This window comes from Gymnogyps californianus, chromosome 2 (genome assembly GCF_018139145.2).
Source record: "Gymnogyps californianus isolate 813 chromosome 2, ASM1813914v2, whole genome shotgun sequence".
Lineage (NCBI taxonomy): Eukaryota > Metazoa > Chordata > Aves > Accipitriformes > Cathartidae > Gymnogyps > Gymnogyps californianus.
In genome coordinates, this window is record NC_059472.1 from 131931927 (window position 1) to 131946759 (window position 14833).

Below are 14833 nucleotides of genomic sequence, written 5' to 3' on the forward strand. Positions count from 1 at the left end.
GCAACAGTTATGCTAAGTTTGTGAAACAGTTGAGTTGTGCAGAGTGGGAAGGAGGACGACGGCATCTTTTCCTCTCAGTTACCATTTAGAGAAGAATATTCTGAACTGAACCTTGAAAGTAATCAAAACCTGTAATGCTTTCGATTTCAAGCGAAAACACAAATTGATGAATGAAAAGATGTTCTAGGAAATATTTCTTAATAAGATTTTTCCTAACACTTGAAAAACAAAAGCCTTTCTGAAAGGAATTTATTCTTACTAGGTTTTTTGGTTGTGTTTTTTTAACCCAAAGGGTTCTTTGAGAAAAAGGGAGGGGGTGCTATAAAGCATCTGTACAAAGGAAAGTGAAGAGAACTCACGTCTTATAATAGCTTGGTTTGGAAATGTAAAGGAGGCATGTTCTCCTCTCGACTTTTGCATTACAAAGCCACAGCTGCTCATTCCTGGTATTCTGCTGTTTCTCATCTTCTGACCTCGGCTTTTCACAGGAAAATTTCACAAGACAAATAGAGAATCTGTCACACCAAATTCTGGCCTATCTTCTGCTGAATTTTGTTTTAAAATGTTTCTTGACTTTTAGTGGCTAACGGTCATCGGGTGATAACACAAGGGCGGGAAGGGGAAAAAAGATCCTGTGTTGGATTTACATCGGCGCTCCTGAAGGTCACGTGGCCATGCAAGAGCAGGTGCAATCCCACAGGAAACACAGAGCAATGGTCAGTTCAACTCAAAAATCCCGCTCCCACACGTGCTGAGTGCTGCTGGCACCTCACCCGCCGCACCAGGGTGAGGGGCCAGCAGAGCATGGGAATGTGGCGCAAGCCACTATGGAAAACACTTGATGCTGCAGCTGAAACTTGGTATTTATTTGCCAGCTACAAGGTAAATCCCACCTCACCCCAACACAACGCCATGGTTTTTGGCAGCGCTGCCCACCCTGAGGCACCATGAGGGAGCACTGGGGCTCTGCAGTGGGTCCCCTGCCGCCCTCCTCATCCCCATGCCGAAGAGCAGCTGCCTGCCTGGGGTGACCAGTGCTGCTACGTCCAGGGTCTGCTTTGGGGCCAGGACATCTATCAAGATGACTCGTACCTTGGCTGCCACTGTAATGTCATCAGCACAGCCCCCAACCCCCAAAATCCGCTGTGCCCATGTCCTCTCCAGCTCTATGCCACCAGCACCTCCCTGCTTCCTCGCATCTTCCGGCAGGTGATGGTGGAGGCTGCTGTGCGGATGTCTTCTCCTCCCTGATCAGTCGTGATCCCCCATGTTCGGGATGGTCTGGCAGAGCAAAGCGGCCCTGCCTGCAGAAGGTTGTCCATGCCCTCTTCAGGCCACCAGAGCAGGGCTTCCACCTCTCGGATGACAAGTGAGGAAAATTCAGCTGGACAGGCAGCTCTTTCCCCTTCACCAGGGAAGGGGGACAGCAGCTGGCCAGCGGGAGGGCAGGGCGCACCCATGCCATCCCAATTTGGTCCAGCACTAGTCACAGGGACAATGTTTTACTCCATGGCTAGGGAGAAGGGAAATACCCATCAGAGGAGGACTGGGGAATTTGTGTCTTTTGGCACAGAAGACTTTCAGAGCTGAAAGCATTGCAATGGGCTGGGTTTCCAGGGATGGAGAGAGAAAAGGATAAAGAGAATTTCCTCTCCTAGAAGAGAAAATACATGGGGTCATCTAGATCCCCTCTTTGGTTAAATCAAAGTTGGGCATAACTGAGACGTATATTACAGAAATTGCCAAAGGTAAAGTTGGACTGTCTTTTAAACGTTTTACACCTATCTATGTACATTCCTCATGATTTCAAACCCACAATAAATAAAGGAGAAAATACAGTCACCTACTTTTATGGTTCTCACTTCTTGTTGTTTTTCCTGGCGCTTCCTCAGACTCTGACATAAATTTCAGCCTTTGTTTTAGAAACAAGGCTCTGTTTCTCATGGTTAGAGAGACAAAGATGAAAAGGTTAACCCTGAAGTCAAAATGCAGAAGCCACGCCAAACAAATCCAGTGTTTATCTTCATCTCACAGCTCATTTTTTAAGTCTATCCTGCAATTTGGAGAGCTGATCCAATATGTTCAGTGTCCTGGCCTGTCAAGAATGGTATATGAAGTACACAAGGAAGGTAAGCACTAAGCACACTGGACTTCTACGTCAACATTGTGTCTGCCACAGAGAACAGAGGAAGATTTTAGAAAGAAAACCATAGCACAGTGTGGATAGATAAATATTGTGTGAGTGCTTTGCCTTGCTTCTGTCTTTGACAGCTGATGAGGTAATAAACCTGGCATTTTTTAGATTTTTCTAGCTTTTCTGTACAGATGGGTGTTCTTGAAGTTCAAGAAAACTCAGGTAATTGAGTGGAACAGCTCAGCATGAGCAATTAGCATGCACTAATTCTCCTTTAACTCTTTCTTTCTCCAGTAAGGCACATTTGTAATGATAGTGCTAAGCAACATGAGTTTAGTTTATCATCTACTGATTTTATCATTTACATGGTCATTTTTATATATATATAGATATCAGGAATTACCAGGAATTAGAGACATTATATAGCAGATACCTCACTAATTTCCAGTTTTCATTTTAATAATTATTCAAAGCAGAACTTTATGTGGACTCTAACCCAGCAGGTCCTGGCCTGTGGTTGATGGACTCCTGCTAGCCCCAGCAAGCTGTGGCCATCCGGCAGTCCCTCTGAACATCATCACTTACTGCCTTGGGTGGCAACAGTTTATACTGGGGGCCCCAAACATTTTTGTTATACTAGACTACTCTTAATCCTCACAATTTCATGTGTAGCACTGTGGAACCCATAACCAAGCCTGTAAGTGAAAGTATTGCTGCTGAAAGCAAAATTTGCCCATTCCAATGACACCCAAAAGTGTTTTATGAAAAGGAAAAATATGTTATGCTTTACTGAAGAAAGTGTGACCACAAAAGCTAGCATGTCCTGGGAACCTGGTAACGCTTTGCGAACGCACCCAGCGTGCATTTACAGAAATCTGGAACTTACTTGCACTGATGCATCTCTCCTGGGGGCAACAGCCATGCGGAAACATTTGAAAAGCAGGAATGAGATGTAAATACATCAAACCTTCTCACTGATTCTTTTCCTATTTGGAACTTTTTATGTGCTATATTACCCAGTGTTTAGTCACAGTGTCTAAATAAAAGAAGTTGTGCCTAAATATCAGGAACCAAGGACCAGCATTTGTGTCATGCCCAGTGTGGGTCCTGACCATATTGCAAGATACATATCTGTGAACTAAACCACTTAAGAACAAGTGTAACGTGCTGCCATTATACTATGTTACTTTGAATAAAAACTTTGAGGGTTTCTCCAGAGGTCCTTGTGTCTAAGTACCTCATTAGGCTAGTGATTAAATTCATAAAATTTAAAAAAAAAAAAAAGAAAATTAAAACCTGAAGACAGTTCCCCTTGTCCCTGTTCCAGGTACCTTCTCGTGGTGGAAACAGAAACCATGAATGACTCCAAATGAGAGAGGCACAGAATGCAGTTACCCAAAGGGTTGTGATTTATCAGTGTGCTCCTTTACAAGCCCTTAGGCAATGTTAAACATCTCTTTCCTGGCACAAATAGCTGTAGATTTGTCCTGGTTTATGAGTTACTTTAGATACTGTTTTCTGCTGCTTTGCATATTGCCAAAACAAAGATGTTACATCTGTTTCATTTAAAATTCCTAATTCAGGCTTACAGCCAAGCTTCAAACCAGTTTTGAGGAGTTAGCAGAATTAAGCAGTGACTTATTCCTTTGTATTTTGAAAACGCTATTCATTTTAATACATTTGTCAATGTAAGTACTAAGTAAGTTTTTAGTATGGTGATTCTGAAAAATCGCCTCCCAGAACACTGTTTTCCTAAATTATGTAGTCTGTGATAAATTATTTTAAACAGTTTTGTATAAATCAAGCAGCTGAGCCGAGTTTGAGGCTACCATAAATGATGTCTTTATCTTACTTTGCACACTAATTACTGTAATAACTGTGACACTATTGTTGTCCATACTACTTTAGACTGCAGGGAGGTTATAATTCATTTTTAATAGGTTAAAACAACTCTTTGCTATACCAATGACAAGGTTCCTTGTTTTCATTTAGTATGTTGTATTTTGTAATGCACAAATAATTTATTTAAATAAAGGTATATACAAATATGATGAAGGAAAAACTCTACAGAATTCAGTACAATGGCTGCATGCACTGGGAATGATGCTATGATTTGCTTCAGAGGCGTGGAGTATGAACTGAAAACTAGGAAAAGTTTTGATGGTGTGCTGAAAATCCCATCACCACATCGAAGGGTCTTCAAACCTAAAATACATATTATGAATAAAAAAAAGCATTAAACACATTTTAAAGCCCCTTCTGAAAAATCCAAAGTTAGAACTACCTAAAATTTTCATTTTAATAATAGCAGCAATAAGGAATGCACATGCATATTTGCAGTTGAAGATTGTATATGCAACTCCCATCAAAGCAGAGGCATCTTGGTTGGCCAAATGTCTATACTTTGGTACCAGAACTTGCCCCTCCATACTGCTGCCCAGATGGAGTGTTTTTACACCACTGAGACTCACTGCAAAGCTGCTTTATGCCATTAAGAAGCACTTAATGAAATTCAGCTAGAAAACTATGATATTTTGAAATACAAATAGAGATACTTTTTCGCTCTTACTCAGGAGTAAACAGTTTCCAAAGAGAATTCACTGAGCCAAAAAAAACCAAACAAAAAACCCAACCAAACACGTCATGCTGTTAACACCTTCAAACAAAACTGAAGTCCACAGCCACCATCCTAAAATATTATTGTGGTATTCCACTGCTCAATATCAAACATTTGAAATACGCATTGAAAGGGGTGCTGAGGGCAGGATTTGATCTAGAGGTCCTCTGCTTGCAAATAGCTGTTCTGACTATACAGCAAGTGAGTCAACAAGTGGAGAACATGGAGAGAGACTAGAGGAAATACATTTGGTGTAATTTTTGCCATCTAAAAGTTGGGCATCTAGTCTTCCTTCACAGTCACTGGGGAGACACTGACACCTTGAGAGGGCAATTGATCCTGCCCATTTTCAGATGGAAGGCTCGTTTTGGAGATAGCCATCCCTCCGACTGCCTGCAAAGGCAGCCTAGACAGCTACTTCACACTAGATGATACCTAACTTTTAAAGAGGCAGCAGTAGGGGAGAGGCATTCTGTTATTGAGTTTTAAAGGTTTTCTCATGACTCCACAGGCTCGACAAGATCAGAAACATGCCACATCACATGTTTTTGTCATAAGAGCTTATTTGTAGTCAGGTCAAGGTGCCTCCCTTTTTTATTCCTTAACTTCCTATATTTTAACTGATTTCTATAAGAATCTCTCTAAACTTTCTTTATATGGTCAGATATACACCTAGACTGCAAAATACTTTGGGGTATATATTAGTCAGCAAAAGTGAAATGTCAAACCAGGCCAGCCAAGCTGAATACAGTTAAGTTGTTTATTAATACCTCAATGTTTAGTTACAAAGTTCATGCCTGAGAACTCATGAAGTGTGTCTCTCACTGATTCACTACGTGCAAATTACATCTGCTCCGTAACTGGCTGCATATATAACTATTTCTAAAACATATGCTTCATTAATTTAAGTTCAGAATAATACCAGCCTGCCTTTCATTCATTCAGCCCGGCTTCCTCCAGGAGAAAGGCGTAGGCAGCTGTGTTGTACCTGGGCATATTTGCTGTGTGCCCAGCTGTCCACCCCTGCATGGCTCCCTTAACTTCCCCACCAACTTTCAAACTCTCTGGACAATTTCAGCCAAGTCAGAGAGAGGTACAGATATCTCAGAGCTATTAAGTTCCTGATGTGCCATGAAACACAGGACTGGGTAGAAAGAAGATTTAATTATGTCCTCACATGGAGGGAAAATCTGGAGTGGGGTTCAGAATCCATACAGGGTTTTATCCTAGAAAACATATCCATAGGAAACTAGACATCATTGTTCCCAGTACTCCCATAATTGTAATTGATGAATGACAAATACCACAGTCAGTTTAAAGTGCTGTTACAGGGGGTATGAAAAAAAAAAATCTGTTTCTCATCAATTCTTGATCTTAAATGTAGACTAGTTTGTTATTTTGCTCATTAGTTTTTGCTCCCTGGTGTGTTATAAATAGCATTATTGAAACAATAATAATAACCATAAAGTTTTGTTATGAAGGGGTGAAAATCACAGAGAGTATTAGACTTTGTACTACCCTGTGTGTTGCCTCAAATTCATGGCAGCGGAAATTTCCCATTATGTGAGGGCTCTGCCTTGTCATTACCAAACACAAAATAGTCTAATACATTTCACTGCACTCCATGCAGTTTTTTACATAAGCATCTGCAGAGAAAACTGCATCCCCACAGCTGCGGTTAGTCGTCAAACCATAAGTCAATGGTCTCCCTATCCGCAGAACCGCAAGTCTCATGGACAACCTCCCTTGACGGCAGCAGAAATTTTGGTCACCTTTCAGTGACAAGATCATGCCCTAAGTTCAGTGCTACAGACTATTATCCTTAAGTACTTAACTAGTCTAATTGAGCCTTTGCACAGCTGATGAAAGTGCAGAGCATTTGCTTGTAGACTCCTGAGATGCCTACTGTGTAAAGCGTTTATTTCTGCAGTAGAAGTATTATCAGCAAACTTCAGGCTATCAGTAAAGGCTTAAACTGAGCTCATTCATGCTTGATCACGAGTAAAATTAAAACCAAAACTTTCTTTCATGAACCAAAACTCCCCCTGCATCTTACTTTTTCAACATAGTTACTTTTCAGCTGTGTAAATTGTAGTCACTACTACGGTATCTTACATTATAGCTAAAGTGTCATTACCTAACTAGATAAATACAGTATGTACATTTGAAATCCCACTGTTGCTTGAAACACCACTGTTATTTTAAACCAAGTGCAAATGGAAATATAAAGGCCTTTTTTCCCTTTGTAAAATATTAGGTACAAACCCAACGTGAAATACTGTGTTTTAAAGACCAGTCATAGCCGTGCATTTGTGTATAGTTAACGTATGTGCACATTTACCACTTATACATCTTTAGAGGAAAAAATTTAAACCTGTTTGAGTGGCAAATGCGTAGAAATATGCCATTTTGGGGTTCTAATCTGTCATCAGGCATCAGCATACCATTCTGTGTAATAAAGCCTAGTAAGGGGCAAACATTGTGGGAATGCTTCCCTTCCTCCAAACAGCAGGTATGGCCTGCTCCTAAAATCAGGAAATGAGGAGTTTGGACTATATCATATCTGGTGAGGCATTTCTTGCATTCATAGATGGTGCCAGCTCTTAACGAAAAAGGAATTAAAAGTGTTTTTTCAGGACATGTTTACCCAGCTGTTGGTGGCATATGTTTTCTCCCTGTGAAACATATTTATTGATAACAAATGAAACTGTTAAATCTAAATGAGAAGTGAAAGCCACCACAAAACTTCTTCATACGTACCTGGATCTAGGAATATTTTCTGTGCTTTCCCTCAACAAGAGGTCTGAGATCAGTGTCTCTGGGCTTGATCTCTTTCCATATCTAAAGAAAAAGAAAAAAGTATGGTTTTGTATATGTCAGTTTTTAAAAAATGAAGACTAAGCATGGAACCATTAAAAAAATCTTTTCAGAAAAACTGACTAGAGCAAACATAAAGACAACTTCCCAGCAAGTATTTTAACTTTCCAGCATATCACACGGCTCACACTTAGCCATGTGAGAAAATGTTCACTCTTCAGTATTTCCCTGGATATATTTTTCCATAACCATGTTACATTATAGTATTGAGAAACCCTGAATATTTCTCAATTCGATGGCTGTTCCTGGATACTCTAAGGCCTTGCACCTTACTGATGTGAGCATTGGGGAAGGGGAAGGAAGCTGTGCATGACGTGACCTCAGAGTATGTCATTCCTGCCTACAAACCCAGTTCCATCATCTCATTAACTTTTGCGTTGTTTTAGATGCTACTGTATTGTAAATGAGGAGTCAATTTTATCTATTAAGTGAATAGAAAACTAACTCAGATATGCCGTACTATCCAAGGAACTAGCCAAGATTTTTTACGATACCTAGTACCTTTGGGGCTGCCCAACACATAGCACATTAGGTTGTAAAAACTGAGCTACCCCGAGGTAATCAGCACTTTTGAGCTACGTGGTCATGGGAGAGAAAACTTTCTGAATCCGAGTTCTTCTTCAATTAAATGGGCTATCACCGGCTACCTTTGTCCTGTATTTACACAGCAGCTGTCTTTCTATTGCCTTTTTTTTTTTTTAAATCCTGGATACTATACATTGCTCAACAGTTAAAAGTACTGCAATTCCTGGTTCTTGGGAAAGAATTTGCTCTCTTTTCCTGAGAAAACAGAAGCGACAATGAGCAGCCAGCTTGAGAGACCCTTCTTCACTATAAGGATTCATTAGTCTAAGAGCGATAACTATAAGCAAACGCTCCCTTGGTTGGAAAGAATTAAGATCATGGGGTTTAACTTGTGTATGTAATTAGTCTGAATCACAAAGTACATTAACAGATAACAGCCTTGTGAATGCCGCTTGAGTGAAATTCTCATTCCAGAGAAATCACAGGTGTAATTAAGGACTTCGATTTTATCCATTGCTATCAAGATGTTTCTCCAATGACTTGATCTAAATTTGGGGGAAAAAACCCAAAAAAGCTTCCCAAACTATATTTCAAAAGCTAGCAGTTTTACCTGTTGATGGCATGACTTACTAAAAAGTAGAAACATATCTCACTTTTCAATCATTTTATTCAACTTTTTGTAGTTTTACATTGCCTTAATCATTTCAGTACATCACCTGTGCCGCAGAAAGACAAAGCATCAGTTTCAGAATTTTAAAGTAAATTCCTTAATCTAAACTGATTGAAAGCAGGTATCTGAAAAGAACCAGCCAGACAGTAAAATGCTATTACAATAACGCAATCAAGCATGATGCTGAATCAAATACCTTGCACTCCATCACCACAAAGGGATTTCTTTCTTTCTATTTCCCTATTCCAACTAATATGTATGTGACCTGGACTTTGACTGAGGGGGAATCTAATTTGCCGTTGTTTTAAAGAAATCAATTTAACAAATCAAAAACTTGCTCCAGCAGCTTACACTTGGGCAAAACTCCCACTAATCTCTTGGAAAGTTTTGTCTGAACAAGAAATGGGTAGCAACTCTCCAGACTGCAGAGATTCGGACAAATCATGAAGACAACTGTGTTGGGGAGATGATACCTTTTATACGAGTCCCTTCAGCGCCTTGGCTAGACCAGTGCTGCTACCTGTGCTGGATGGACCCGCCATGTCCTCACACAGCAAAGCTGCACACGAGGCGACTGCCAACTGTGACCAACTGGGCTGGTTAAGGAGCAGCTGCTCTTCCTATGTCAGACACCTGAGCCTCCTGTCTGCCCCATAATTTTGCCACGGGGAAACAACCATACTACAGCCATAATAAAAAAAGGCCACGGACAAAGTCAATCTCTTCTTACTGAAGCAAATGCCTTGGGAGATCTTTGCTCCAGCTGCTTTGTGCTTTGCTCCCTGTCTACCCTGCCCAGCTCTGAGACAACGTGAATACAGAAAGCCAGGCCTTTATTTGCTGTTTGGGAAACACTTTTATCAAATATCATAGCTGTTTTAAAAGAACGAGGCTCCAAGTTTTGTGAAACTACCTAGTCAGGTTTTGTGCGCAGCTTGAGACATCAAAGCCTTTTTTTGGGCATGCTGATAACCCACAACTCCAGCTGAAGTCAAAGGGATCGAAGAGTAAACGTACTTATTCTGATTACGGACATAGTATCTCAGACTCAGTGAAATCACAAAGCTTCCTATGAAAACTTGGGTCTTGGGAGTCAAATCCCATTGGTGTCCAAGGCTGGCAATGGGAGCCAAGGGATCTCAGAAGCATCTTGTGGGCTTGATTCAGAAAACTGCCCCAAAACCCCAAGCTCTGAAGATCTGCTCCCTTCCCCATTAAAGGGTGTTGACATGAAGTGGGAGCATCAGTACTGCCTAAGTCAGACACACTTTCATATTCTCTGCCCTGCCTATGATTCAAGCCATTTCCAGCAGGAACAGCCTTACCATTTTGCTATAGCACAGAAGAGCCACAGATGCAAGAGCAAGCTGCAAGGGACAAAAGGAAGAGGGCCTGTTGGCAAGAGGGAGTACAGATAGTACCAAGTAGCAGAAAGAGGAGCGATTCAAGGACAGATAGGCTCTGAAAAAAAAACCCTGAAGAGTGCAGTAGAGGGGTATGAAGCAAAGACCACAGGATGGTTTTGAGGACAGAGGTGGGACTAATCCAAAGACACACAGACATCTGCAGGGTAGGAGTCTGCATCTGTGTTGGTCACCTTAGGCTCTCTTTATAGTCATAAAGATGTGGCACCTAAGGCACAAATGATCTCATCCAAAATGAGAAGTCTGAAACAGGCCTGGTGACTTGCGCCCTACAAATACCTGTTTCCCTCAGCTAACCTCAAGGGGTATAAAGCTGATGGGCACAGATGTCTAAAGCTAAGTGAGGTGGATCTGAAGGAGAAGGATCTCAAAGGAGAGAGGGAGCAAAGCAGCCACACAGACAAGGGCTAAAGACATGAAGAGAAAGATAGTCTGGAAGGAAGAAGCTTCATGGGAGCTGGGGTGAAGACCCTGTGGGTCGCAGTAGCTCAGAGGGGAATGACACTCAAATGCTTTGGTTAGGTCAGAAGCAGAAGCCAGGAGGATGAGCCAGAAGGTTATTCATAATCACAAAAACATCAAACAAGACTAGACAGATGAACCTGAATAGAAAAAAGGCATTGATCTCATCCTTTCCCAGCGTGCTCTTACTGCTCCATCTCACCAATTGCACAGTGAACGGCCTGCAGGCACCAGATCTGGTGGGAAGCCGAGCACAGCTCGCTCACACACCCTCAGGAGGAGCACGGCGAGCCTCCAGACCCCTCACCTCCCCGCTGTTACAGGGCTCCCAAGCAGCACCAAGCACAAAAGGCAGAGGCAAAAAGCTGAAACAAGACAGAAAGCTTCGAGCACCTCTGCTGAAACAGACCAAATGATTCTTAGACCAGTCCAAAATGCTTCAGAAGTTATTGATTCATTTTGCAAGTGACTGTGTCACTGCCGAAACAGGGAACCTCCAGGAGCTCAGTTAGGCTTTCCAAATGGAGGCGGCAATTACTTTATTTCTGTAGTGTTAATTCAGCACACAGTGGAAACAGCACACCCTTTTTTTTTTTTTTTCAGTTAACCTATGTAGTCAACTTTAAAATGCGTATCATGAAGTTGCCATTGTGGTGGTTTTTTTCTGCCAGCTTTCTTGTACTTCCAGGTCAATTCTGTTCCCTTTAAATATGAGGGGGTGGGTGGGAAATCTAGGTGAAACCTAAAGAACAAAATTTAAATCCTGCATTGTTTCATCCATCAGCAACAATAACTATTTTGATTCATTTCAGAACCCAAATCCATGCAGAAGAATGAAAGCAGTCTCACACTCTGAGCTGTATACTCACATCCCAGAAATGAGAAAAAAAGCTATACAGTCAACGTTAAAGCAAGTGGAGGTTGAATACAGAAGGAGTTTTCATCTGGTTGGTTTTGGGGCTTCTATTTGTTTGTTTTTAAATATGACCTGGGTTTGGACAGGAACCATCTTTGAAATCAGAGATGAAAGAAACAAAAGAAGAGATGAGAGACCAGCCTGGAGATCCCATCACACACAAGGGAAAAGGGCAGCAGGGGCAGAACTTGAGGATCAGATTAGTTTAGCAGTAATCTGGACCAAAAGTTATCCGAGCACAGACTATCACACAGAAGCATGCCATACACATGAACAAGTTGTGAATATTGCTTTAAAAGTCCAGGACAGAAGAACTGTATTTCTATCAGCCTCTTCATCTCTGTTATGCTATTAGTGCACTGGCAGACAATGTTATGGGTTTGCTGGGAAAGCTCTCAGTTACACGATAGCCTCCCTTCTAATTTGATTCTTCAGACTTCTAGAGGGACAAATGAAAGCCCAATTTTAGACCTCTCATCTGGTTTTGATATTAAACAAATAGATAAGTATGTCAAAGCTCTTCTGGGTCACACACTGTTCAGGGACCTCAGGGGAAACTTCTATTAATCACACAGTCTAAACTGGACAGATGCTCCCAAAGGAAATGATTTTTTATAATAATTTGCACTTTTTTCAGACTGAGCCTTTACCCCTACTTTAACAAGCACAGTCATCCCCAGAAAGCCAGTTTAGAGCCAGGCAGGTTCAGGTCACACTCTTTTCTCTTTCAGCTTGGGCTTGGGTTCTTGCTTGTGGTCTTGAGAGAGTTTCTGTTAGGACTAGTGGGTTTTTTGGCACTCACAGTTGCATGAAGTAGCTGGTAAACCACAAAGCATCGGGACTACTACAACTCCTCAGCAAGGCTAGAGGGGCACTTTTTCCTCATCAAAATCTTCACTAGAGTCAGTGGCAGCAACAGAAGTGGGAAACTGCTCCTAATGCCCTGTCTAACTCTCGCCAGCTCCCAGGTTAGTTATGTTTTCTCTCCCTTTTGGGGGGCTCTCCCCATGCATGCTGCCCTGCGGTTCACGCTCCTGCCTGCCAGCCTGTCTGTGCCAGGGCTAGAAAGGGCTGAGAGAGCAGAGGCAGCATAGACACCCCTGCCCCTTCTGCCAACTTGGATGGTGGAAATTCAGCTCCAGACCCAGAGGCAACTCAGGGGTGCACGGCTGTCGCTCTCTAAAGGGAGTCCGTGCACCGCGTCTTTCTCCGTGTTCGTGGGGGAAGGAGGGTGAGACACCCAGGTGCGAGGGGGCACCCCACTTTCCTCCCCTGAGCCTCGCCAAGGAAAAAGGCAGCCCGGGGAGTGGGAAAGGGGGATGCTGGCCGGGCCGCTCTGCCTACCTCTGCCTGGTGATGAGGTTGATGTAGTGCCTCAGCGCCGAGTAGTACCTGGCCATGTCCTCTGCGGGGGCGTCCTCGCCGGGGCTGTCCGGTTTGGAGGGGTACGCCTCTGCCAGCGTCCCCAGGCAGACCAGCAGCGACAGGGCGAAAGTCAGCACCGACACCCACAGCCTCACGGTGCCCTGCATCTGCACGGTGGGGTGGGGGAGAGCCGCCGTCAGCCCCTGCCCCGACGGCGGGAGCAGCGCGGCCGCCCCAGCGCGCCCCGGCCCGGGCCGCCCGGCGCCCCCATCCCCGTCCCCGTCCCCATGCCCAAGCCCAAGCCCAAGCCCAAGCCCAAGCCCCAGCCCCAGCCCAAGCCCAAGCCCAAGCCCGCCCCGTCGCGGCACTCACGGCGGCGGCTGCAGCGGAGCGGCTCTCGGCTCAAGCGAGGCGCTTCTGCCCGTGGTCGGGGCTCCCGAGTGCGGGGCTCCGCGCCTCGCCGGTGTGTTTTAAGGCTTCACTGGCAGGCAGGAGGGGCCTCGGGCGATCACGCCTCGCCGGCTCCGGTCCCCCCCCCCCCCCCGCTCCGCCTGCCCCTGCCGCCCCGGGAGCGGCACCGCGGCCGCGGCCGGGCGGGGCCGGGCGGGACCGAGGGGGCGGGCGCCGCCGCTGCCCCCCCCGCAGCCCGCGCACAGCCCCCGCCGCCCCGGCAAATCCCACCCGCGGGCTCCAGCCGGGCTCTGCCCCGCGGCTCTGCAGCCGGCCCCGCGTGTCCCGGGTCCGGCCGTGGGAGCCCGGCTGCCTGTCACTGTGGAGCCGCCGTGCCGCCCGGTGCCCGAAGCCGGCAGGGGAAGGGGAGCGAGTGCGGGGAAGGAGTGTACCCCGCTCCTACGGCACCGGAGGGGCCTCAAGCTTCAGCTTCTAAGCAGGAGTGCTGCCGAGCATAAAGCCGAGGAAGCAAGACGGTTTGGGGCAACCAAACCCACCAAATCAGTGCCACAGGCTCAGACATCACACCTACTAAATGGGTAAATCTTGAGGCTTAACTCCCCAGGGGACTGGCAGCAGAGCTGCAGCAATGAAACTGCACCTCCCTCCATGCCCACTGTGCCAGGGAGACCCTCTATGCCCCTGCCCAGGGCTACCTTCCGAGTGGCTTTTCTAAAGTGACTTTACTCTGTTTTATTTCTGTGCCTGAGCCATACGCCACAGAGAACAGCTCACCAATGCCATGGGATCACGACAGCTTTTCCAGTAGCTGTCCTGACCCAAGGGAACCACTGCTGAATCTGGGACGCGGCAACTTCTCCCAGCAACATGGAACTACAAGGACTGATCAGGCCAAAGTGCCAGATTTACGTGTGTCCCTAAACTTGTCCAGACCTAAAGTCAGTGGGGAAGCATGGGCACCCTGACAGTAATCTGATCCCTCGTACAACGGAGGTCCGAGGTAAGCAGAGTGGGCATCTTCTGGCGACATACATACCCCTCTCCACTGATTACAGCAGCAGCCTAGGCAGCTAGGCTAGACTAGACACCTGACTACCAGAGTGCCTGAAGTTGGGTAAGATGAATCCAACCCAAACAAAGTTTCAGAATTTTTTGAAGAATTTGGTAGAGTTGGAAACTATTCATACATACTAATAAAATTAAGTTAATTCTTTAGAAACAGGTAATTTGATTAGCATCTTGATGACCAATGACTAATTCCAGTTGGAATGACAAATCATGACTCTGATCATACCTTATTTTTACTTTAATTTGAAGGTAAAATAACAATCACCCAAGTAAGAACATTAGACATACTGACAGAAAGCTTTAAGACATATTCTAAAATTATATCATACATATACTACTGTAAATGTAGTTATTAATTTCTATA

At 44.4% G+C, this 14833-nt stretch overlaps 1 protein-coding gene across 1 annotated transcript; it reads right to left on the reverse strand.

Annotated features, from left to right (window-relative positions):
* Positions 1-4299: 4299 nt before the first annotated feature.
* NPY (neuropeptide Y) lies at positions 4300-13417 on the reverse strand. The gene is made up of 4 exons (XM_050892483.1): positions 13363-13417; positions 12970-13157; positions 7512-7592; positions 4300-4339 (listed from the first exon to the last, which is right to left on the reverse strand). The coding sequence occupies exons 2-4, from the start codon at positions 13155-13157 to the stop codon at positions 4315-4317; spliced, it is 294 nt and encodes a 97-aa protein (XP_050748440.1). The 5' UTR covers positions 13363-13417; the 3' UTR covers positions 4300-4314.
* Between the last annotated feature and the right edge of the window lie 1416 nt (positions 13418-14833).